Consider the following 26646-nt stretch of genomic DNA (forward strand, 5'->3'; position numbering starts at 1 on the left):
TTTATGTTTAAATAATTATTACTGAAATATATCATTTATAATCAAAGCAAATAGTATTTGTATGAAAAATAATCGATTTTATTTCATTAATAAATTGATTTCTTATTTAGAAATCAACCAACCCAAATCTCAACTTAAAATTATAAATAAAATAACAACTCATTTAAATATAATTTTCTCATGTCTTTAAATTTTTTTAAAAGAATGTAAAACTACCTATATATATTTGCTTTTAATAAAGAATACCACATATATTCATAACACCGAGGAAAATCATTTTGTACCTAATTTTTTTATATTAGTTATATTACATTTGACCTATAAAATAGTTAAAAAACATAATTTGAAATGTTAATCTAAAAATTTTTATTAAATGTCGAATTTGTAATTTTAATTAAAATGAACAATAATATTGCTAAAAATTTTATAAGGAAAAAGTATATGATTTATAAAATAAACCCGGCAGAAGGATTATTACTGGGGGCCTTTTAGAGGTATACCCCCCCCCCCATCCTAAGAAAAATTCCTAGTTACGCCACTGCCAGGCATGTTTTCAGACTTTTTTTTATTTTCAAACATAGTATAATAATTTCGAATTAATTTTTGCTTAATAAAATATTTTTAATGGTTTTTATTAACAATTAAATGGCGAAAAATTTATATTAGGCAAAAAAAATAAAAATGCTGAATAAACGAGTTGTTTAGAAGTGGCCTTGGTATAAAATATCTATAGTAAGTTAACAAAAATTTAGTTAAAATTGTAAAAAAATAAATAATTGCCCATTAGCTAATATATAAATCTTTATTTATATTAAAGACATTATCCTAAGTGTCCATTTCATTGAAAAGATGATTGATATGTAATATACAATACTTGATCAGAGCATTTATTCATAATCGTAAAATATACAAACTTGAACAGCGCATTTATTCATAATCGTAAAATATTCACAATACAATAAAAGATAAGACACATTCATTTCTTAGAAGTTGAGAGTCCCGCACCTGCATTGAATTTGAAATGAATGATATCACCATCATGGACTACGTAATTCCTTCCTTAATATAATATATTTTATCATTTTAAACATATAAATCGGATTGTTATAATATTTTGTATCAATTAATATAATAATTATTTTTCAGAAAATATTATAACTGATCCTATAAAATGCAAACAAAAAAATTCAAGAGTTCGGTTCAAAAAACTTGATATGGACTCGCTCAAACCTGATTAAAAACCATGGCTATTGTTGAATTCATAACGCCATCTAGCACATTCGTTTTGGGAAATTAGGAATAGTGACTACAAAATATTGATAATTTCTAATACACAAATTAAAATATAAATTAATCATAAACTATTTAATGTATATTGTGGCATATCGAATGATCACTAAAAAATAAAAGTCAAATGAACTAATAAAAAAACATAAATTTTTTAAGCATTTAAAATTTGATATATAAATTTATACTATAAAAAAATAAATGTTGGAAATATCGATGAATGCACAAAAATATTCTTAAGATATTTGCATGTACATAAACTTACAAATATTTATTAAAAATGGTGAATTGAAGATGGGAAAAAATATAATGAAGTATATTATCATTTATAATGTGACATTCAATCTTCTTTAGGATTGATCTAATTTTTCAATAATTTCATCCGTGCTTGGTTTCAACTTTTATGTATATTAAGAAGGGCTAATCCATTATATCTATTTTCAGAGGTAGTATTTCTCAGTAGTGTTGTTGAATAACTCGATTAGAGCCGGTCTTCAGAAACAGTTAACTCAATATTTTATTCAGAAAAATTTTACGCAAACCTGAAGATTATGCTCATAAATGACACAAATGCTTGGTCATATATATTGGTGTACGCAGCGGAGGGGGGGGGAGCAAATCCCCCCAAAGCCAAAAAATGCAGATGCCGGATATATTTTTCAAAAATATTATTGTTTATATTAATTATATAATTTATTACATTTATTATCACATTCACAAGTTATTTTATCAATTAATTTCGATTTCAAGTTTTCCGGCGTAATATTTACTTATTATTTTCAAATTTTTAGTGGCGTAATATTGATCTACCATTTTCAAATTTCTAGTCAAATAATAATTATTTCTGAAACTACTGGTCCAATAGGGAAAAAGAAATTGCAACCTTGTCCAACGAGATAGAGCCTCTTCCATCAAGCACTAACAGCTATTAAGGAGTTAGAAGAGCCAATTATTTGCTATTACTGAAATGGCCTGAAAGAAATATTTCCTCAGAAGCAAGAAAATTATTGGATTTAATGCTTATTCCAAATTTTATTTTTCATTAGAATGTATTATTTAATTATACAACTATTTTAAGTATTACTATTCAAAAACATGACATTGATTTGATTAAGAAGATGAGAATAGCGGAGAGCATTTTATCAGAACTCAAGGAAATTAGGGCGTTGATGAAGAATTTCATATTTTATTGTTGAGTCAAAAGCAGAGCTATACGTGTTTAATATTTGTCTCCCTCGACTTGTAGCAAGGCAAGCTCATCGTTAAAACATTAATAAAGAATCAGTAGAAGAGTATATCTTAGATGCAGAGACATTTATAACCCAAATAAATGAATTTTTAATTCATCATGCAGCACTTACATCTGCAAATATTACTTCCACAAAAGCCTTCCCCAACCTTTTTCAGATGGTGATAGAAAAAAAAATATTTGTTAGATTTTTATTATGAAGATGTTAAAGTATCTTATGATGCCTTACTAGCTGAATAACTATGTTTATAAGATTAACTATAGTTGATATAGTCCCAAAAAATGCTATGGATGCTCTGCATTATTTCAAACATATTTTAGATTAAATTCCCAATGTATTAAAAGGGTTTATAAACTCTTCCCATTTGTAAACTAATGAGAGAACAATCTCTTTTTTAAGAAGAATAACAGAGGCTGGCAGAAGTACCATTTGCAGGGCACGGCCCGGATTTTTTTTAAAGATTTTTTACGGCCCGGCCTGGGTTTTTTTAAAAAAATTTTCAGGCCCGGCCCGGCTTTTTAAAAAAAATTTTTTAGGTCCGGCTCGGCTTTTTTTTTAAATTTTCAGGCTCGGCCCGGCTTTTTTTAAAATAAATTTTTCAGGCCCGGCCTGGATTTTTTTAAATAAATTATATTTATTTTTGATTTTTATAGCTAATAATAACGATTTATAATATAGGCTGTTTTAAAAAATACAGCCCGGCCTGGGTGTTTTTTTTAAAATAATTCAGGCCCGGCTTGGGTTTTTTTTTAAAAAAATTTCGGGCCCGGCCCGGGTATATTTAAAAAAATTAAAATACTGTCCGGTCCAGGGGCCGGGCCTGCAGGTCTCTGAAAAACATACCAAGAAGTACAACATGTGAAAGTAGATTGAAAGGTTTGGATCTTTTGAATATTCATAGGCATTTGACGACAAGCAAGGATGAGATAATCGAAAAATTAGCTCAATCCCAACGAAGATTGGATTTTACATTGTAAATATATAACATACAAAATACAATTATTTCTAATAAACTTTTTGTGCAAAGGCTCAAAAAATTCAAATTTCTATTTTGGGTCATTTAAGTGATTCTTTACATATAATTTTTTTATAATTCACATTAATTTAAAATTGTGTATTAGGAATAGTTATTAGTCCTAATAAATTTATGCTTGATATAACAATAATATTTCTTAAAAGAATTTATTACCCCCCCCCCCCCCCCAAGACCAAATTCCTGCATACGCGCCTGGTCATATATAAACGAAATCTCGATGTTTAGGCAATATTTTTCTGGCTAAATATTGAGTTAGCCGTTTTTAAAAATCGACTCAAATTAAATATTTTTATTATTGTTAAGGAAGAAATTTTTTCATTGGTTTTGTGGAGTTGTTAAAATATATAATAACTTTAATATACTAAGAAAAATTATAACCATAATTAACCTTTTATACATCTATTAATGTATCATAGGATATTTTGATATTTTAACACCTCACAATAAAAATCTGCTATATTTAATTTTTTCTATATTAAGATTTGAAATAGATTTGGAAAGGATTCTCAAATAATAAAATCTGCAGATTGATAAGTGCTACCTGATTAATCAAGAACTTTTCATTCATTTAAGATAAAAGTATCCAAGAGGGGGGTAAAAAGATTTATTTTATAGTTGGAACGATGGGCTTGTCTTGCTATGAGTAGAGATAGACAAATGTTAAATTCATAGAACTCAGCTTTTGACTCAACACATATAATTTATGAAATTTGTCATCTACATTTGCCCTAATTTCTTTATGTTTCAATATAATGCTTTCAGCTATTCACATAGTCTCAATTTTGAAATATTTTATTTCAATTTTGCAGTGAAAAGTTTTAAATGATTTGGTGGAAAATATAAAATGGTAGATAAATATAACGCCAAGAAAATTTTGAAATTGATATTAATTCATAGAATAAAGAAGTAGCTTATTTATTTATATATATGCGATAAAAGGTAATAATGATTATATAATATAAATTAATAATCATAAAACAGTAATATTTTTGGAAAATATTGTAGCTGGCATATAAATTTTTTGGCTTGGGACGGGGGGGGGGGGTATACAATGTAATTTAGGAACAGCGTGAAAGAGCTAAATAAAGGGTATAAGTTGTACTATAATGGGAGTTTAAATCAAATTTATCGGAGATGACCTCGATAGCAGTTTTGCGTGACAAGTAATGCAACTTTTTTCAGTAAGGGGTAGCTTTCGTGCTACTTTAAAAAAATAAATAGCGGTATCAGTAGCTTGCTACAAATTTAGAAAGTAGCGAATTTCAATTATATTATAAATACATAAAAAGTGCTAAAAATCAATTTTTTATTTCATTTTGAAATTTATATTTAAAAATCTGCATTATAAATCTAGTTTTCAAAATAATTTAAAATGCCGACGTTAGAAATTGATATTGAAGATAATATCGGTAAAGATCATATAAACAAAGTAATTTCCCTGGAAATGATGATAATATGGAATTTGCTTTTTCTGAATTCGCAAAATATTTTAATCTTGATAAAAATTAACACAGGGTTTAAATTTTATTGTAAGATGTACGGAAGGTTTTATAATCAAACAAAACGGGGAAACATTTAGAAAGAAAAATACCAATGTGTAGCCCAATCCTTAATCTTTAAAATGAAATTAAAATCAAAGCTTTATATATAATAGTTTTTGAGCTCGATCAATGTGAAAATTGATTTTCTGACCCGTCAACATGTTATGTATCAACGGCCCATAAGCTTACCATCCCTTGTACAACATGTTCTCTCATGGACGACAACCGCATCATAAATCTATTAACAACATTATCCTAGCTGCTCTTAAAAAAGTTAATATTCCATCCACCCTCTAACCTGTGGGCCTCTCAAACGAAACATATCTCCCATTCCCTGAACCAATGCTCTCCCACTCGCTTGGGACTAACCTGTGTCGATTTTGCCGCCAAGTCCAACCACTCATTTTCTGCCATCGAAAAAGCCGCCTAAAAAACAAATATGCTTGCCTCACCAACACCGTGTTTATTCCAATCGTTACCAATACCCTAATCATGTTCGGAAGTGATGCTCTTAATTTCATTAAAACTATAGGAAAAAAAGAGGCAGATCTCAGGGGACCCCAATGAAAGATTTTACCTTCGTCAGCAGATTCTCTTCCCTAGGGTGATTTGTACCCTTTTTTAATTTTTTTTTCTCAGTTCTTTTCTATACATATATATTTTTTTAATTCATTTTTAATATATACTTATTTGTTTTGTAATATATATTTTAAATTATAATTTGTAAAAGAAAAATTGAATTGATTAGAATATATTATAAATTAAAATAAATAATTAATATTAGCATTACATTTTATCATCAGACTCATCTATTTAAATGATAATATTTTATAAATTATCCAGATGTTAAACATGATTAAAATTAACAACTCATCTATTTATATACTAGTAGATAGCCCGTCAAAAATGACGGGTAATGAAAATTTTCTTCTTACTTTTATGCATGTTACCTGTTATTTGAAAATAATATCCAATTTTTATTCTTCTTACCCCCTCATCCCTTCAGGCAAGGTTTAATCCATTAAAACTAAGTACTATGGGTATGAGTAAAAATAAATTTAAAGCATTTACTTGATAATACCAATATTATTTGTTAAATATTACTGATTACTTATACCTAATATTTAATATTAAAAAAAATTCCCAGGCAAAGTTCAAAGCCATATTAATTATGAAAAATTCTTCCAAGCCCAATGAAAGATCATAATAATTTTGGTAGTTAAGAACTGAAATAAAATATTTAAATAATCATAATGAATTTAAAAAATACAATCAAAATTCAGATTTTCATGGGCCTTGGTTTTTTGATCAGGTCAAGCCCAGGCCTGCAAAAAAATTTGTTTTGGGCCAATGTCTGACCTATAATTAATAATAAAAAAATTCTCAAGCGTCCAAGCTCATAATAATTTTGAAAAATTTTCCCCAAGCCCAGCCCAATATAATTTATAAAAATATTTTCCAAGCCCAGCCCAACCCATAATAATTTTATAAAAAAAATTTCTCAAACCTGGCCAACCGATAGTAATTTTCCAAGCCTGGAAATAGGTAAATCTCTAAAAACCATATCTATTTTTCAGTCTATTTTAACCCAGCTCACCCTAACCAAGGTCAACCCATTAAGACTAAGAGTGAATACTATTTTTTTGAATAAAAATATATTTAAATTAGATTTTACCTGAGGGCCATTTAAATATTCTGTGTTAAATATTACACCTATGCCTAATATTAAAAAAATTCCCAAGCCAGGCCCTCGCACTTGGTTTTCTCAAACCCGCAAAAGACCATAATAATTTTGATAATTGAGGACTGACATAATATATAAAAAGTCACAATGCATTTAAAAATACAATCAGAATATGAAAGTTGCATGGGCCTTGGTTGATCAGGCCTTGCCATGTCTGCAAAATTTCAGACCAATCTATAACCCATATTTAAAATTCAAAAATCTTAAAGCACCTCTATTTTAAATTTTATCCAATTTGATGTCCATCAGATTTTTAAATTTTGATATTTCTAATACATGCTCACAGTATACATTGCAACAATTTTACCTCTTTTATTCTTAAATTTATATATTTATATAAAATTTATTAATAAAGTATATTTAATACCATACACACAAACTAAATAATTACCCTTCAACCCATGATTTTTTGATCAGGCCTGGCTATGTCTGCAAAAAAAAATTTCAGACCAATCTATAAGCCATATTTAAAATTCAAAAATCTTAAAGCACATCTATTTTAAATTTTATTCAATATAATTTAAATCACATTTTTAAATTTTGATATTTCTAATACATGCTCACAGTATACATAACAATTTTACCTTTTTTACTCTTTAATTTTAATATTTATATAAAATTTATTAATAAAGTATATTTAATACCATATACACAAACTAAATAATTACCCTTCAACATCTATATAATTAATATTTTAAATTTAATTATGTTCAAATTGGCACCTGCGTGAAACTTTAATAAAAAAATTGACAATCTTAACATCAAAGGTGCACTTAGATTGGTTTCTACTCAAGACTCCTTTGCCGAACCTTCAAACGACACATACTTGAAGCTCTGCAAAAAACACCCTTCTACAACTATAACCCCTATATCTCTACAGCCTCACTCTACATGCGCATCATAATTTACCACTGATGAAGTGAGGAAAGCTATCCTTTCCTTTCATCGAGATTCAGCACATGGCCTTGATGGAATCCGTCCTATATTTCTCCAGGACATTACTTCCCCCTCAATATGTTCTCAAACTTCCATTCTTTCCAAAATTACAAACTTTTGCAACAAAATCTTAAAAGGTGATGTGCCAACCTTTGTTTCCCCTATTCTTTTGGGTGCCAGGCTAATAGCCCTTCAAAAACCCAATAATGATTTAAGACCGATTGCAATTGGCTCGACCTTTCGTCGTTTAGTAGCTAAAATGATTTCCTCTCGAATAAAGCATGATGCTTCAAATATACTAAGTCCTTTCCAACTTGGTGTTGGTATACCTGGCGGCTGTGAAGCTGTTGTTCATCTAACGAGAATACACTTAGAAACCCAGCCAACCAACGAATCTTTAGTCAAAATCGACTTCAACAATGCTTATAACACTCTTTCTCGGAATTGAGCTCATCGAGTATTCTCTTTCCTGGTTACACTAAATTCTTTTATTCATGCTATCAACAGCCTTCCACTCTCCAATTTGATACCTATAAAATTCCTTCGATTGAGGGCATACAACAGGGAGATTCTCTAGGTTCTTTATTTTTCTGTTTAGGGATCAATGAAATTGTTAAATCTATTAACGAGGCATGTTCATTATCATTACATGCATGGTACATCGATGATGGAATCCTTTGTGGTCCAAACGACGAAATCAATAAAGCTGTAATGATAATCAAGGATGCAGGGCTATCCATTGGTCTATTAATCAACCATGAAAAATCAGAATTCATCTGAAAACAATTTTCATAATTTCAAACAGATTACTCTGGAGGAATTATCTCACTTAGGTGCTCCCGTTGGTGGACATACAGCCATATCATCCTTCCTACTCGAAACCCTTAATGAGTTAGCTGACCTATTTTCCCTTCTCCCCTCTCATAAAGCCTTTTTTCTCCTGAAAAATTTCTTCAATATCCCAAAAATTCTCTACGCGCTCCGCTCTACCCCTATTTTTAAATTTCCCACTTCCTTAGGCATTTATGAAAATGGGATTAAAGTCCTAATTGAAAGTATCCTTAATCTAAAATTCCATGAATTAGCGTGGACACAAGCCATCCTTCCTACCAAGATGGGAGGACTAGGCATCAGATCACCTTCCGATCTTGCCTTAACTGCCTTTATATCGAGCTGTCTTTTAACCAAAAATTTAGTCAATCCTAATTCCTTAAATTCTGACCCTTCCTTTGATAGTGCCATCATTGAATGGAAATCTCGATTTATTGCCGACCACCCAATTCCAGAAACGAACAAGCAGAAGGACTGGGATAAGCCCATTATTGCAAGCTGCGTCGAATCTCTCCTTTCCAGTATGCAATCATTGGACCGTCCCTTATTCTCCTCCCTGCTTAATGGTTCTGGACATGAGTTTCTCGAAGCCATTCCATCCGCGAACTTACAATTACAATTGACCCAAAATGAGCTAACTCATGCTATAGGCATCCGTTTAAATTGCTTAGTAACCCAATCCCACATCTGTGCCGGCTGCAGTTCTGCTGTTTTGAGTAATGGAAGGCATAGTCTACATTGTCGTTCATGTAAAGGCCGCATTGTTAGACATAACATTTGCAATTCTATAATTCTTAGAGCTCTAAGATCCGCTCAAATTCCTTCTATTCTCGAACCCTCTGGTCTTTTCAGATCTGATGGGAAACGCCCTGATGGGATCTCTCAAATTCCCTGGAAGCGAGGTCAATTCTTGGTCTGGGATTACTCTTGTATTGATCCTTTGGCTCCTTCCAATCAATCCCTTAACATTCTGGAGAACAAGGAGCTTCTAAAAATTGTAAAATATTCAGAGATATCCCAAGATCACTTATTCATTCCCATCATTTCCACTACCTTGACTACCTTTGGGAATCGTGCTCTTTCTTCAAGGAACTTGGATCGCTAATCCGCAAACTAACAGATGAACCTCGTGAAGGCTTCTTCTTAAGACAAAGACTCGCAATAGCAATTCACAGGGCCAATTACATCAGCTTCCTTGGCAGCCTCATCTCACATGATGATTAGAATATATTTTATATAATTTCAATCGCGTAATGAATAATTTATTTATATAATAACTTTTCAATGTTCATTTTTATATTATTAAACATTAATATAATTTTATTTATGTACATTGTCAAAAAATAAAAAAGTTATATATAAAAAAAAATAATTAATATTTTAAATTTATTCATATTCAAGTTGGTGCATGCGGTAAAGCATATGCCGTTGAAACGGGAGGCTCTAGTTCGATTCTAGTAGAGAGCAAAAAATTAACATTACACTAAGTTCGATTCTCGTAGAGAGTAAAAAATTAACATTACACTAAGTTCGATTCTCGTAGAGAGCAAAAAATTAACATTACACTATATAGTCTCCTTAAATTTAAAATATATTAGGGAGATACGAAAACGATCGTCTTATTTGAAAAATTGGTTTAATAGATGGTAGCCTAGCTAGTTGGCAAAAATGACCATCCACTTATCCCCTAGTTTTTATTCTAACTATTAATATTATAATTTTAAATGACCCTAGCTAGATCAAAAGCGCCATTCTACTATGGATGATTTTTTTGAAATAAATAATATTAAATCTAAAAATACTCAAATAAATATTTTTGATGATTTTACTTGTATAAAAAATATGCATATTAAATTTAATACTACATTGCGTGTAGTGTTGAATGATTATTTAATCACAGATAGTGTTGTTAAAATTAGCTCAGTTTGAGCCAATTTTATAAAACAGCCAACTCAATATTTTAGCCATAGCTACTTTTTCTTAAAGTAGCTCATAGCGCGCTACTGAAAAAGCTAGCGGAAGCGCACTATTTTTAGAAGTAGCCATTAACAACACTGCTCGATGGTTTTAAGATTCAAATCTGAATAAATTTCACACCTCTGTTTGATGGGAGTTGATTCTAACTAATTTGAATTTATTCAGAGCACTGCAACGAAAAAAAAGCCTCATAAGGCTTGGAGGTATCTCCAAGTGTAATTCGACTCTCCAGAAGGAATGGGTTGTCTATTTCCTATTTGTAAGTCCGGACCGTATTTTTAAAATTATGTAATTTTAAATAATTTTAGATGTAATTAAATTTTCTATATTGGGTTAGAAGTAAGTTAATAATATTTAAATATATAATTAAAAATAAAATAAATAAATTTTAAAAAAAATGTAAATTGTTTCAAAAACTTTTTTTAAATAAACAGCATAATGAAATGATCTATTATAATAAATTTTTAAATTTATTTTAAAAAATTCGAAATGGTCAAAATGCTATAAAAATATTTTAAAACGGCCCGGGTTGCCAAATGAGTTTCATGATGATACAAAAATAAATTTTATCAGTGGTGTAAACAAACTATGGAAAATATAATTAGGTAAAAATTTTATTTTCATAATACTTTATATAGATATCTAGATCAAGATTTGCTATCAGTTCTTTTAAATTGATAACCTCTCCTTTATTTTTTAAATAAGAAATTTATTTTATTTAAAAAAGTGGGCGAAAAAATCTTGAAAAAACACTAAAAAATATATTATTTCATAATAAAAAAAAAGAATACTTCCCAGAGAAGTTATAATTTGTATGAGATATGCGTTTGACCATTTCTATTTTAATGATAAAAGTGCACTTAGTGCAGGCTGGGCCGTATTTTAATTTTTTTAAATATATCCGAGCCTGGCCTAATTTTTTTTTTAAAATACCAGGGCCTAGCCAATTATTTTAAAACTGAATATTATAAATCGCCATTATTATCTATAAAAATTAAAAAAAATATAATTTATTTTAAAAAAATCTGGGTCGGGCCGTGAAAATGGTACCTTTTCAGGTCTCTGATATATATGTAAACCTTATTTACTATAAAAATAAAATATTTCTATATTTTGCAATTTTATTTATTATATATCCATATCACATCCCAGTTTTACATTATAACTTAATTTAGACAAATCATCTATTATGCGTTTTACTTCATTTATTTATATCTTAAGATAATTCGTAATTTCTTTCACACGGTTTATAATTACAAAGACAGAACTCATCTACAATTCCTGGATTTTTAACATTGTTAATAAAGAAAAATCCTTTATATTTTTTTTAAAATTTACAATAATGATTTGTTGTAAAAAATTTCCATATATTTGTAACCAGGATTGGGCAAGTTACTCTAAAAATGTAACGGTTATTGTTACCATTACTGAAGGAAAAATATAATGGTTACGATACTCTCGCTACCATAAAAAAGGGTTAAGTCGCCGTTATCCAAAACATGTGACGATTAAAAAAGCTCTTTGTTACATTAAAAAAAATTTAATCATTCATTTTGCTGCAAGTCTCAAAATAATAAAAGGAAGTATAAACACAAACTAGTTTATTTATATTTTTTAAACTAAATAAATCACAGATCTGCAGCCCTGGCCCTAAGCCCGGTCCGGATATACGGGGCGTGCCGTATTTTAATTTTTTTTAAATACCCGGGCTTGTTGGACCTAATATTTTTTTAAAAAATACCCGGGCTAAGCCGAAATTTTATATTTAATAAAAATGCCGGGCTGGGTCGGGCCATGCAAATGGTACCTCTAGAGGTCTTTGAAATAAATATAATAACAATTAAGTATTATAATTTTAAGTATTTGATAAAAGAACTAATTTTTCAAATAGATCATCATTTAATCTTTTTCTATATTGGTCTATTACAAATTTGCAAAGAAATCAGGCCTACTACAGGACAGGAGGATAGTAAATTTGTATTATAACGAATAAAAATTTGATTATCGGATATTTTTGCAGTAACTTCAAATGATGGATCATGAAGAATTATTTTAATCTCGACCTCATTTGAATTTTTTAGAGCCCAACTCTGTAAGTAAATGCAGAGATGTTGATATTAAATTCATTCGATTTTAATTTCTTCCTAATCTAATGTCTTCTATAATTTTGCTTTCTAAAAATTATGTCTTTAGTTTTTATCAATTTGGAGTGTAAATAATGAATGCATGAATTTTAACAGTAACGGAAAACAAACGTTTACACAAAAAATGTAACGATTACAGAACTCGTTTTAGAAGATAAATTAAAGGAGCGTTATGTAACGTAACGCTACCTATAATGTAATGATATTTATAACTTCGTGCCCAACTCTATTCTTAGCAACTTTCTTATAAAATTATTTAATGTGTTTTTAATTTTATCTCAATTTTAACGCTTAAGGGAAAAAATCCGCTATTGTAATCGATTTAAATTTCACCATTTAAATTTCACCATAATCAATCCATCTTATTTCGGTATCACATTTTCCAAAGATGCCATAAATTATTTGACTACTTTTAATGTAACCGCTGCTAAATTATAAGAGTAACAAAGATATAGCCAGAAATTATGTTGTTAAATAGTTCGAATTCGCCGATTTTAAAACGGCTAAATTGTGATTTTAGCCAAAATATTATTATCTAAGCCTTAAGATTTCGTCAATAGATGTCCAGACCTTTCTATCATCTGTGGGAAAAATTTCCAAGCTTGGGTAATTTGCTTTTAGCGAAGATATCGAGTTAACCCTTTTTTAAATCGGCTAAAACTAGCCGTTTAACAACACTAACCGGAGTTGACGAGTTTTATATTTTGAAATTATGATAAAAAGTTTATTTTAATAATGATGGTAATTTTTTTAGATATTTTGTTTACTTTATTTTTTTTTATTATGTTGCAAAAAATTTTTAATTTTACTTACAAAACGCAATGAAGATTAAACTAAAATATACATATTGATCTTAGCTTAGTGCTTTCAAAAGTTTGGCAAACTTCATTCAAGAAAAATATCTAGGTTCAGTTCTCTAAAAGAATATTGCTTTTGAAAAATTAACCTTGGCAATAATTTTTCAATTATTAATGTTTTCCTTGACAATAAGCTTAGTGATGGATTAAAAAATGCAATTAAATTTTTAAAAGATTTATCTTCAATTATTGAAAAAGTTAAGTTATTTTTAATAAAAAATTCAGGAATTAATAATATTATAACTAAAAAAATTATAGACTGTACATTCCTTAAAAATGTAAAGGATTAATGAACATTTGAATAGTAATAAAAAAAAATAGAAGCCAATTAACTCACACTCATTGAGATGCAGAATCCATACATCAAATAAAAAATAGCACTATTCGTTATTGATGATTTAGTTTTTAATTTTGTAATTGAAGAATTACAACCATTTTCAATTATAGAAATCACTGCCATTGGCGTACGCAGCGGGCCCCCCCCAAAGCCAAAAAATGCAGATGGCGGATTACATTTTTCAAAAATTTTATTGTTAATATTAATTTATATTTGTTAATATTTATTCCTATCTCATATATATATATATTTAATTACATTTATTTATCACATTCATCTATTAAGTTATTTTATCAATTAATTTCGATTTCAAGTTTTCCTTGGAGTAATTTACCTTTTATTTTCAAATTTTAGTGGCGTAATATTTATCTAAATTTCTAGTCAAATAATAATTATCTCTGAAACTCCTTGTCCAACAGGGAGAAAGAAAGTGCAAGCTTGTCCAACGAGATCGAGTCTCCACCATCAAGCAGTAACAGCTATTATGGAGTTAGAAGAGCCGATTATTAATGCTATTACTGAAATATCAGAAAGAAATATTTCCTCAGAAGCAAGAAAATTATTGGATTCAATACTTATTCCAAATTTTTTTTCTCATTAGAATGTATTATTTAATTATACAACTATTTTATGTAATACTTTTCAAAAACATAACATTGACTTAATTAAGAAGATGAGAATAGCGGAGAGCATTTTATTAGAACTCAAGGAAATTAGAGCTAATGTTGATGAAGAATTTCATATTTTATATGTTATTGTTGAGTCAAAAGCAGAGCTATACGTGTTTAATATTTGTCCCCCTAGACTTGCAGCAAGCAAGCTCATCGTCAAAACATTAATATAGGATCAGTAGAAGAGTATTATAGAACAAATGTCCCCTCTCCCAACTTTTTTCATATGGTGATAGAAAAATAATATAAATATTTGTTAGATTTTTATCATGAAGATGTTAAAATATCTTATGATGCCTTATTAGCTGAATAACTATAATTAAAAGATTAACTATGGTTGATACAGTCCCAAAAAATGCTATGGATGCTTTGCATTATTTCAAACACATTTTAGATTATACTCCCAATGTATTAAAATGGTTATATATATATTAGCAGCTCTTTAGTAAACTAATGAGAGAACATTCTCTTTTTTAAGAAGAATAACAGAGTCTTGCAGAGGTACCATTTGCAGGACACGGCCCAGATTTTTTTTAAAATTTTTTTCCGGCCCGGGTTTTTTTTAAAAAAATTTTCAGGCCCGGCCCTAATTTTTTTAAAATAAATTATATTAATTTTGATTTTTATAGCTAATAATGGAGGATTTCAAATATTTGGTTTTAAAATATACAGCTCGGCCCGGATATTTTTTCTAAAAAGATTTTCAGGCCCAGCCCGGGTGTTTTTTTTTAAAAAATTACGGGCCCGGCCCGGAAATATTTAAATAAATTAAAATACGGTCCGGCTCGGGGGCCGAGCCTGCAAGTCTGTGAAAAACATACCTATGAAATATAACATCTGAAAGTAGATTGAATGATTTGGATTTTTTGAATATTCAAAGGCATTTAAAGCCAAGCAAGGATAGATAATTGAAAAATTAGCTCAAAACATACAAAATACAATTATTCCTAAGAAACTTTTTGTGTATTAATTTATATTTACAACATTAAAATTTTTTATACTTTATATATTTTAAAAGCTCAAAAAATTCAAATTTCAATCTTGGGTCATTTAAGTGATTTATATAGTGGGTTATATTCACTTTATATTTTATAATTCACATTTATTTTATAGTTTTTCAATGCCGGTTTATATATATAATTTTTTTAATTCACATGTGTATTAGAAAATTTATTAGTCCTAATAAATTTATGTTTAGTATTTTTAATTAACAATAATATTTCTTAAAAAATTTAATTATCCCCCCTCCCATCATACCAAATTCCTGCGTACGCGCCTGATCACTGCATTTATTAATAATTATCAAAAATTTGCAGCCAACTAAAAATGTGATATCTAGGCCTACTCTGGTATTAAAAGTGAATAAAGCAAAGCACATGACACCACGGTAAAGAAATTAGTGGATTTATTATGTATCCCAAAAATTGTTTGTACAACTGTGGATTCTTGGTCAGCTTATCATCGGTATATAAATTTTTTTTATTAGATTGATAATATTGTCTTTTATAAAAGTTCTTATTTAGGGATGACGGTAAACTGGATAACCCAGACACTCTTGAGAGGGTTTCAGCCTGCTTAACTTGTAAAAGGCAAACCCAAAAACACACATTTGATTATCTAGCAAAAATAATCTTTGAAATTTTTACCACATATAAGATACAAAATAATGTGCCCAAATACATTACAGACAATGCTAGAAATTATATAAAAGCTTTCTAGTAAAAAAAATTATAATATATTTATTAAAGATTTATTAGAGTATATGAACAAGGAGAGGAATCGGATTATGAAATAGTTCTTCTGCGATTATTTGATCTATATGAAAATCAAAATTCGAATGATAGTATTGTATACCTACCTAAGCTCATTCCTGTTCAGCTCACACATTAAATCCCATTGCAAGTGTTGACATTGAAAAGGTAGGTAACAATGTCCATTTTAAAAATTTCAAAAATTACATTTCTAAGTGTAGGCTATTGTGGAATAAACATGGGCAATCTTCAAACTGTGCAGCCATTTTTAAGGAAACCGGTTATAACAAGATGGAACTCTTTTTATAACTCCTTAAAATTAATAGTCTTATTAAGGAGAATTGACAAAAATTTGACGAATCTTGTGATAAATCTGAATTACAGAGATTTTCAGATAACGACATGTCGTTTATGGATAAATATTGTGTGGTTAGTGTTAATTAAGAATTATGATATGTATATATATGATTTCATAGGTTATGGAACCCTTTGCTACGACTATTTCAATTTTAGAGAGTGAAGAAAATTGCATTTGGGATATCTCACTCCCACGAAATACCTAAAAAAAATGGCTTTAAATAATTTCAAGTTTTGTTTGCCGCTTATTAATTCAATCCTGGTAGGCATAGATATAAGGTATAAAGTTCAAATATTGCTTACAATATATATTTTGATTATCTTTTATTTTCAATAGATTCAAACACATCTATAAAGTTGAATATATACTATCAGCAATAATTCACTCGCTATTTAAATTGGATTGGCCATGAATCAAATTAGAGGTCAACAAAGGAAGAATGCTAGAACTTATTTCCAGTTTGAGAAAAGATCTTGATAAAGAAAGAGCAGACGTAATTCCTTTATCCAACACCAGGGATCCAAACCGAAACGAATATCGGTTCAGGTTTAAGTTCGGATAAAAATTATGGTTCAAGGTTCAGGTTCGGTTCTTAAAAAATAAAATCGGCTCGGTTGGAACCTCTAAAAACCGATTTGAACAGTATTGTATTCAAACCTATATTCGAATTAGTATATGGAATAATTTTTTTTTTACATATGCATATAAAACCTTCATTTTTATTAATTGCACATTATAAAATAATATTTAATTCAAAAATATAAAAAATAAATATCAATAATATTAATTTTAATATGAACAATTACTTAAATTTTTTAATTAAGCCACACAATTAATATATTTTCAAAATCCGTCTCATTTAAATTACATCTATAAGGAGATAATATAAATTTAATTTGGGTAGCCGGCACTGCCAGTATGATATCAGATTGTAATTAATAATACTATATGTAAATAATTTATATATTGAATTTAATTTTTCTATAGGCATTATAATTTATAAGCTTAAAATATTTAAAAATTGTAAAATAGCAAAATACTAAATTATATAAAAATTATGACTTATACTTATCAATCAAATATGATTGATAATAATTTTTAAAACAATTCAAATATAATTAAAAATTTTGCAATATACTAGTAATAACTTACACATTATTTTATAAGCATAAAATTATGAGACTCGAACAGGTTCAGAGGCATTTTACCGGTTTGGGTCAGGTTCCGCTAGAAATTATTTTAGCGGTTAAGGTTCGGTTTAGGTTCTATAAAAAATACCGGTTTTTAGCGGTTTAATGGTTCGGTTTGGATCCCTATTTAACAAGCATACCAAATTATTTTTTGATAAAGATAAATTTTTTTTGATGAGGAAATGAATGAAGATCCTTGTGACGATGATCTATTAAGCTATATTCAAAATATAGATAATTCTTTAAATATTATATATAATATAACATCTTTATGTAGTAATTTTTTATTTGTTTTTAGCAACAATTGATTTTTAAAATTTTTGATCAGACAAACAAGAGCGCTTAGTGCTCAACACAGCTTTCGCCGTGCTACCATTCAATTGGCGCAGAGGATGGGAGTGTTGTATTATATTTACTAAATAAAAATTTTAAATAGGGGAATTTATTAAAAATATTTAAATTATCTTTAAATATAAAGCAATATTTGAACTGTATTATATCTACGCCTTCCAGGATTGAATTATAAGCGGCTTACAAAACTAAATTATTTAAAGCCATTTTTTTAAGTTTTTCGTGGAAGTGAGATATCCCAAATGCATTTTTTCTTCGCTCTCTAAAATTGAAAAAGCAGTAGCAATCGATTCCATAACCTATAAAATCATATATATACATTTCATATTTCTTAATTAACACTAACCATACAATATTCATCAATAAACGACTTGTCGTTATCTGAAAATCTCTGTAATTCAGATTTATCACAAGATTCGTCAAATTTTTGTCAATTCTCCTTAATAAGACTCTCTATTAATTTTACGGAGTTATAAAGAGAGTTCCATCTTGTTATAACCGGTTTCCTTAAAAATGTCGGAACAGTTTGAAGATTGTCCATCTTTATTCCATAATAGCTTACACTTAGAAAATGTAATTTTTGAAATGGTTTTAAAATGGGCATACCTACCTTTTCAATGTCAGCACTTGCAATGAGATTTAAAGTGCGTGCTGAACAGGAATGATGCTTAGATAAGTATACAATACTATCATTATTATTTTGATTTTCTAGATCAAATAATGGCAGAGGAACTATTTCATCATCCGATTTCTCTCCTTGTTCATATATTCTAATAAATTTTTAATAAATATATTATAATTTTTTTACTTGAAAGCTTTTATATAATTTCTAGTATTGTCGTTAATGCATTTGATCACTTTATTTTGTATCTTATATGTGGTAAAAATTTCAAAGGTTATTTTTGCTAGATAATCAAATGTGTGTTTTTGGTTTTGCCTTTTACAACCTAAGCAGGCTGAAACCCTCTCAAGCGTGTCTGGGTGGTATACCGTCATTCCTAAATAAGAACCTTTTTAAAGGACAATATTATCAATCTAAAAAAAATATTTTTTATATATCGATGATAAGCTGACCAAGAATCTATAGTTGTACAAACAATTTTTGGGATACATAATAAATCCACTAATTTCTTTGCCACGGTATCATATGCTTTGTTAATTTTTAATACGATGCTAGGCCTAGATATCATATTTTTATTTGGCTGCAATTTTTTGATAATATTAATAAATGCAGTTATTTTTACAATTCTTCACTTACAAAATTAAAAATATCAACAACTGATTGTGCTATTTTTATCTTTGATGTAGAAGGATTCTGCATCTCAATGAATGTAAGTTGATTGGCTTCAATCTTTTTTTAACTATTCAAATGTTCATCAATCTCTTTCATTTTTGAGTAATGTACAGTCTATAATTTTTTAATAAAAATATAATTCCTGGATTTTCTATTAAAAATAACTTAACTTTTTCAATAATTGAAGATAAATCTTTTAAAAATTTAATTGCATTTTTTAATCCCTCACTAATTGAAAAATTATTGCTAAGGATAATTTTTCAAACGCAATATTGTTTTAGAGAACTGAACCTAGATATTTTTCCTGAATCCTTTTTAAACGATAATACTGAATTCTGAAAAAGATAAGAAATTGAAATTCAATTCCATATATATATATATTTAAAAATACATATCAACATAGTTTTTTAAAATCATTATTTTATTCTTTAAATTTATTAACAATTTGAAGTTAAAATAGCAATACTAAAACAAGAAATAGAAGATCTTGTTTAAACCTAATATAATATTTTGAACCACCAATATATTATTTTTAGGGTTTTAATGTAGGTTCCCAGCCCTATATTATAGTATAATTTAATTGCTAAAATTTTAATTTCATTCATGATTAGCTTTTCAAAATATTATGAAATAATACTTCTTTTAATGGATATTTTATACCCATGATTTAATATTTTATTATTAAAGTATTGTTAAAAACAGTGGCCCCTACACTTTCTAAGCGAATGAAGCAGAATACCCCCCTGAAAAGAGTAATAATTACATTCCCCATTTTGGCCATCTTATAAATATTTCTAAACTTCAACATTTCTTCGAAAATTTAACTTGAATTTAAATTGTAAAATTCACAGATATCCTCGATATCTTTTAACTTAAAAATAATTATATATTAATTCTTTGTACCTTCATATGCTTTTTAAGTTTGAACTGCTGGACATTGAAGTTGAAATATTTGCGTCCTTAATTTTCCTTATTGGTGTAAAATATGTTTCAAATTGGCAGTGAAGGGTTAAATCATCTTATCTGAAGAAGTAAGTACTTATGGACATAATATTCTTAAAATAAATTATAAAATAGATTAATATTATCATTATTTACATTCGACTGAAAATTTAACAACGAGTATTTAATATAAAAATGAAGGAATGGTGGTAGATATGAATTAAAACTGGGCTTAAATTATTTATATTAAAAAATAAATAAAAGTAAATTTATAGTACAAAATATGATTTTCTTTTTTAAATATTTTTTAAGAAAATATTTTAAGTAACGAGTAACGTTTTGCGTTACTCTTACTAAAAAAAAGAAACGTGTTACCGTTGCTCATTATCTCTAGAAGAAGGTAACGAATGGCGTTCCTTTTCTTCAAAAAAAGTAACGATTAGTAACGACATTACTTTTTGACGTTACTTTACAACACTACTATTTACACTAATAATAAATTATATAGAAATGTCAAATTTTACATTAACTATCGATTATGCAACACCTACTTCTTAATTATGGCATATATCAACAATTAATCTAAATGAAAGAATAATAGTAACTTTTATTATAGAAAGTCGAAGAATGAGGGAATTAGTAAATTTATATTATACTAGTAGATAGCTCGTCAAAAAAGACGGGGAATGAGAATTTTCTCCTAACTTTTATGTTAGTTGTTACCTGTTATTTGAAAATAATATCCACTTTTTATTCTTTTTACCCCCTCCCCTTCAGACCAGGTTCAATCCATTAAAACTAAGTGTAAATACTATGGTTTGAGTCAAAATATATTTAAAACTTTTACTTGATAATATCAATATTATTTGTTAAATATTCCTAATAACATATGCCTAATATTTAATATTAAAAAAAATTCCCATACAAGGTACAAAGCCATTATAAAAAATTTTTTTCAAACCCAATGAAAGATCATAATAATTTTGGTAGTTGAGAACTGAAAAATATTTAAAAAATCATAATGAATTTAAAAATACAATCAAAATCAAATTTTTGGGGTCTTGGTTTTTTGATTAGGCCGAGCCCAGGCCTGTAAAAAATTTTTTAGGCCAATGACCCATAGTTAATAATAAAAAAAATTCCCAAGTTTCTAAGCTGATAATAATTTGAAAAATTTTCCCCAAGCCCAGCCCAATATTTTTCTCTCTCTTTAGCTTTCACCTTTTCTGGTGGTAAGCTCCTTCAACATCTGTCTCCATTTTATGTTATTCATACAATTTCTTTAATCTAATTTATACTTCTTTATATTGGCTCTAACTTTATGGCCCCATTGAAGTTTTGGCCTTGCTCTTTTACGTTTGCACATCACTTCCAAACTCTCAACCTTATTTCCTATATAGTTCATAGGCCTTCTCATTGTGTGCCCATACCACCTAAGTCTGTTTACCATTAACTTAGTCTTAATGGGCACTACTTTTAAACTACTTAGTATTCTTGTACTGCGCACTTTATCCTTTCTTGTTACCCCAGCAATCATCCTCAGCATTCTCATCTCCATAGTTTGTAAACTTCTCTCGTCTGATCCTTAATTGGCCATGTTTCCGAACTATATAGAATAGTTGGTTGTACTATGGAACTGTAAATTTTTCCCTTTAATTTGTGTGGATTCTTTTGTCAAATAGCACTCCAGATAAAGATCTCCACTTTAACCACCCTTGATTAATTTTACTCTTTATCTCTTTTTCTATTGTGCTGTTTGTTTGTATAGTGGTGCCCAAATATTTGCAGCTTTCAATTGCCGATATCTGCCATTCATATATATCAATACTCTCTGTTTCATCTCCTCCATCACTATATACTCCGTCTTTTCTCTATTTACTTTTAGTCCGTTTTCTAGGATATTTATCCAACTCACCAATCTTTCTTTCATTTCATCCTTGATTCGGCAAGTATCACAATATCATCTGCAAATATCATATCCACGCTAATACATCTATTACTGTAATGAAGAGAAGTGAGCTGAGAGCCGACCCCTGATAAACTCCTTCAGCTATTATGAAGTCTGCTCAAGTACCTGTTGTGCTACGGACCATAGTTGTATGGCCCATATACATATCCTGTATTATTCTTATATATTTTTCGGGAATCTTTATGTGGCGTAGCGCCCACCAGATAAGTTTTCTTGGGATTCTATCAAAGGCCTTTTCTAGATCGAGAAAGACCATGTGTAGCTTTTTGTTCTTTTCCCTGTATTTTTCACTCATTTGTCTAATTGCGTGGATAGCATCAGTTATTGATCTTTCAGGCATAAAGCCAAGTCTCTCCTATTTTGATTACTTAACCTTTTTTCTATTATTTTTCCGTAGAGTTTAAAACAGTGTGACAGTTTTATGCCCCTGTAATTTTGACAATTGTGTGGATCCCCTTTATTTTTAAAGATAGGAACTAGATAGCTCTGTCTCCAATTTTGAGGGATCTCTTCATTTCCCAGTATTTTATTGGGAGATTTGTGAGGAGATGTATTCCATCATCTCCTAGTGCTTTAAGGCTTTCTATTGGAATATCATCTGGACCCCTAGCTTTGCTGTTTTTCATATGCTTGAGACAAGTGATTATTTCTTTTTCTGTTATTGGTTGTATAAGGTTTAGACATGAAGAGTGTTCGTCTAGATATAGTATGTGGGGATTAAAGTTAAGAAGCTCCTGAAAATATTCTTTCCATCTATTCATTATATCTTTTTCCTTTATTATCAATTTCCCATCTTTATTTTTGAATACTTTCGGAGCTCCGTTTATATCCCTAGAATTCTTTTCTCGCTGTTTGGCTGTATATTTTATTTTGCCCTTTTTTGGTATGTAGTTCTTCATACATGTTATCGTATGCCATAGCTTTGGCCCTAGCCACCGCCTTTGTAACTAGTTTCTTGGATTTTTTGTAATTTATCTTGTTATCTGGGTTTTTTGATTTGTACTATCTGCTTTATCGTGGTTTGTACATCTTCATTCCACCACCATAGTTCTTTGTATGATTTGTTGCCTGCCCTTGTCAAGCCTAATGTCGAGATTTGGCAGTGTCTAGTAATCTGGATGAAAGGTCTGGCCACATTTTTTCACTGACTTGTGAGGAATCTATTGTTTCAATGTTTGCATTAATTGCAAAGGCATCTGTCATTGTTTTTAATTTACCCCATTTGATGCATGGTTCCTTTATCTTGTTTTGAGTGGATTTTTTGTGATGTGTAAATCCATGACTAGTAGCTTGTGTTGCGCGGCAATATCTTCTCCTGGGATGACTTTGCAGTCTATTACATCTTTTAATCTTCTGAGAGAGATAAGCATGTAATCTATCTGGGTTTTCTTTGTACCACTTTATATGTTATTAAATGACTGTCCTTTTTCTTATAGTAGGTGTTGGTTAAGGCAAGGTCGAAGGCTTGCGCAAATTTCAGTACATGCTCTCCTTCATCATTTCTTTCTCCATATCCAAAACCACCATGATGCCTTTTGTAGCTATTGCTTTTCCCACATGCGCATTTAAGTCAACACCTATTATGACTAGGTCATCCTTAGGGATTTCCATTACAGCTTCATCAAGGATAGCTCTAAAGTCATCTTTCTCTTCTTCCTTGTAACCCGTTTGAGGAGCAAGTTTTATCTTCATTAGTCTATCAGAGATCCTGTTGACTTCTACTACTGAGGAGGTTAAATCTTGACTGAGGATGATGCCGACACCGTTCCTATTGCTTACAATTCCATTATAGTACAATTTACACCCTTCTTCAATCATTAAAGTCTTCTGACCTTTCCATTTCGTCTCTTGTATGCACGCTATATTAACTTTTCTCTTGTTCAACATTGATGCCAATTCTCTTGTCTTACCTTTAAGTGTACCAATATTCAAACTTGCTAACCTTGTCTCCTTTGCTTTGACCTTTAATTTACTTTTCGCAGGATGGAGGTCTACACCCTGCGCGTCGCTTGGAGGGAACGCCCTAGCTTTCATATTCATATTTACATTTGCGTTTTCATTTTTGTTTATTGGACAAGTATCCTTAGCACCCGGCTGTCCAAGCCTGTCGGTGACCGGGGTGTCATCTCTAAGCTCCGAAATTCATCTTACCATATGTCTTTAAACATCATCGAAGAAAAACCTGAAAATTTTCAAGTTCCTTACCAGGATCGAACCTGGGACCTTCTATTTCCAAGACTACATCATAACCCACTATGCCACCCCTAAATAAAACAATACAAAAATAATATATTATAAAATAAGATATTTTTTAATAATTTAAATTTATTTATAACAACAATTGATTTTTAAAATTTTGATCAGATGAACAGGAGTGTTTAGCGTTAAATAAAGCTTTCGTGCTAACGTTCAACTGGCGCATAGGATGGGAGGGTTGATTTATATTGGAAAAATAAAAATTTTAATTAAGGGAATTTATTAAATATAAAAAATAAACTTTATTTTGAAAAAAAGAAAGTTCATCGTCAAAAGAATCTATTAGATCCTAATACAATTCTTTTATAATCTTTATTAGAAAATAATCTGTACGTGTGTTGTTTTTTAAAGGAATTAAGTTTGCCTTTTCTTTGTCAAGATGTTTTCTCAAACAGGAAATAAATTAGAGCATTCTTCCTTCTCATCTAGTTTTCGAGGGGATTCTGATTTAAATAGCGGATGCATTATTCCTGATAATATATATTCAATTGAAATAAAATCAAAATATAAATCATGAACGAAACTGTGTACCTTTTATCTTTGTCTTACAGAATATTTGCATTTATAAGTGGCTTACAAAATAAAATCATTTAAAGTCATTTTTTAAATATTATAATAGTTATCGTGGGACTGGGATTTCCCAACTATTTTAAAATAACCGTAAGAGCAGGTTCCATAACCTATAAAATCATATATGCCATACAATATTCCTCTATGAACGACTTGTCATTATCTAAAAATCTGAGTAATTTGGATTTATCTCAAGATAAGTTATTTTATGGCCATTCTCCTTAATAAGACTATATTAATTTCGCCGAGTTAGAAAGAGTGCCCTCTTGTTATAATCAGTTTAATCAGATACCTCACTTTTTCTTTAAAAATGGCTACATAGTTTGGAGAATGCTCATGTTTATTCTACAATTGAGGTTAAAATATTTAAGTTGGGACACAATTTACATTTACAAAGTGTAAACTTTGTACCCATAGTTTTCTTCATTGGTATAAAAATGTTTCATATTAAAGCCAAGGCAGGCCTTACTACTCACCTTCATCTGAAGAAATCGACATAATATTCTTTATATAAATTATAATATTAAAAAGAAATAAATTTACGTACATTGATTTATCAATATTAATTAGATTAACAATCTTTGAAAATTTAACAGCAAAACTTAAAAATGAAGGAATTTGGTGGTTGATGTAATTGGCTTAAATTATTTATAAAATTTAAAAAATAAATAAAAATAATTTAATAATACAATATAATGTTTTTTCTATATTTTTTAAGAAAAATTTTAAACGAATATTATTCGTTACCTCTAGAAGAAGGTAACGAGTAATACATTCCATTTCTTCAAAAATGGTAACGCCCTTAGAACGACATTAATTTACAGCACTACTTACAATTAATTGTTTGTTACTTTAATATAATATTGCATTAAGAAACCATTTCTTCCATTGAAATTGTCACATATATAGGCCATTTAGATTTTGTAAATATTTTGTTAATGGAAAAAATTAAAAATCCGGTAAAAGCATTTATTTGATAAAATAAAAATACCAAGATTGTGATAATTTGTAGATATTGGATAAAGATTCATTTCAAAAATGTGCAATGCAGAGACATGAGTATTTGGTTTAAAAATTTCTCTTTTAACTGCATGGGTCTACTTAGTTAAAAGAGCTTTATTGTTAATTGGAAATCTATATAATTTAAAAAATTAATTAACATTTTGATTCAAAGCCACATCATCCTATTCTATATACAGGGTTTCCCATTCAGGTCCGATCAAAAAAGAAAAAGGGCAAATCATAAAGGTTAAGGTTAAATCAAAAAATAAATGGTCCGATCAAAAAGGAAAAGATTCAACCAAAAAAGGAAAATTCCCATTCGAAAGAAGAAAATCGTTATTTTTTTAAAAAA

The 26646-nt window shown here is 29.0% G+C and overlaps 1 protein-coding gene across 4 annotated transcripts in view; it reads right to left on the reverse strand.

The window, feature by feature from the left end:
• Positions 1-901: 901 nt before the first annotated feature.
• Positions 902-26646, reverse strand: part of LOC135927469 (obg-like ATPase 1) — a 124909-nt gene continuing 99164 nt past the window's right edge. For 2 of the 4 annotated variants that reach the window (XM_065463465.1, XM_065463462.1), the window contains one exon: positions 902-1059. In XM_065463465.1, coding sequence (XP_065319537.1) covers positions 977-1059 — 83 coding nt within the window. In that variant the 3' untranslated portion in view covers positions 902-976. Of the gene's footprint in view, positions 1060-1291; positions 1327-20457; positions 20525-26646 lie in introns of those variants that run through there. The other 2 variants (XM_065463464.1, XM_065463463.1) reach the window with 2 other exon arrangements.

This window comes from Gordionus sp. m RMFG-2023, chromosome 3, assembly GCF_954871325.1.
Source record: "Gordionus sp. m RMFG-2023 chromosome 3, tfGorSpeb1-WG-v2, whole genome shotgun sequence".
Taxonomy (NCBI): domain Eukaryota; kingdom Metazoa; phylum Nematomorpha; class Gordioida; order Chordodea; family Parachordodidae; genus Gordionus; species Gordionus sp. m RMFG-2023.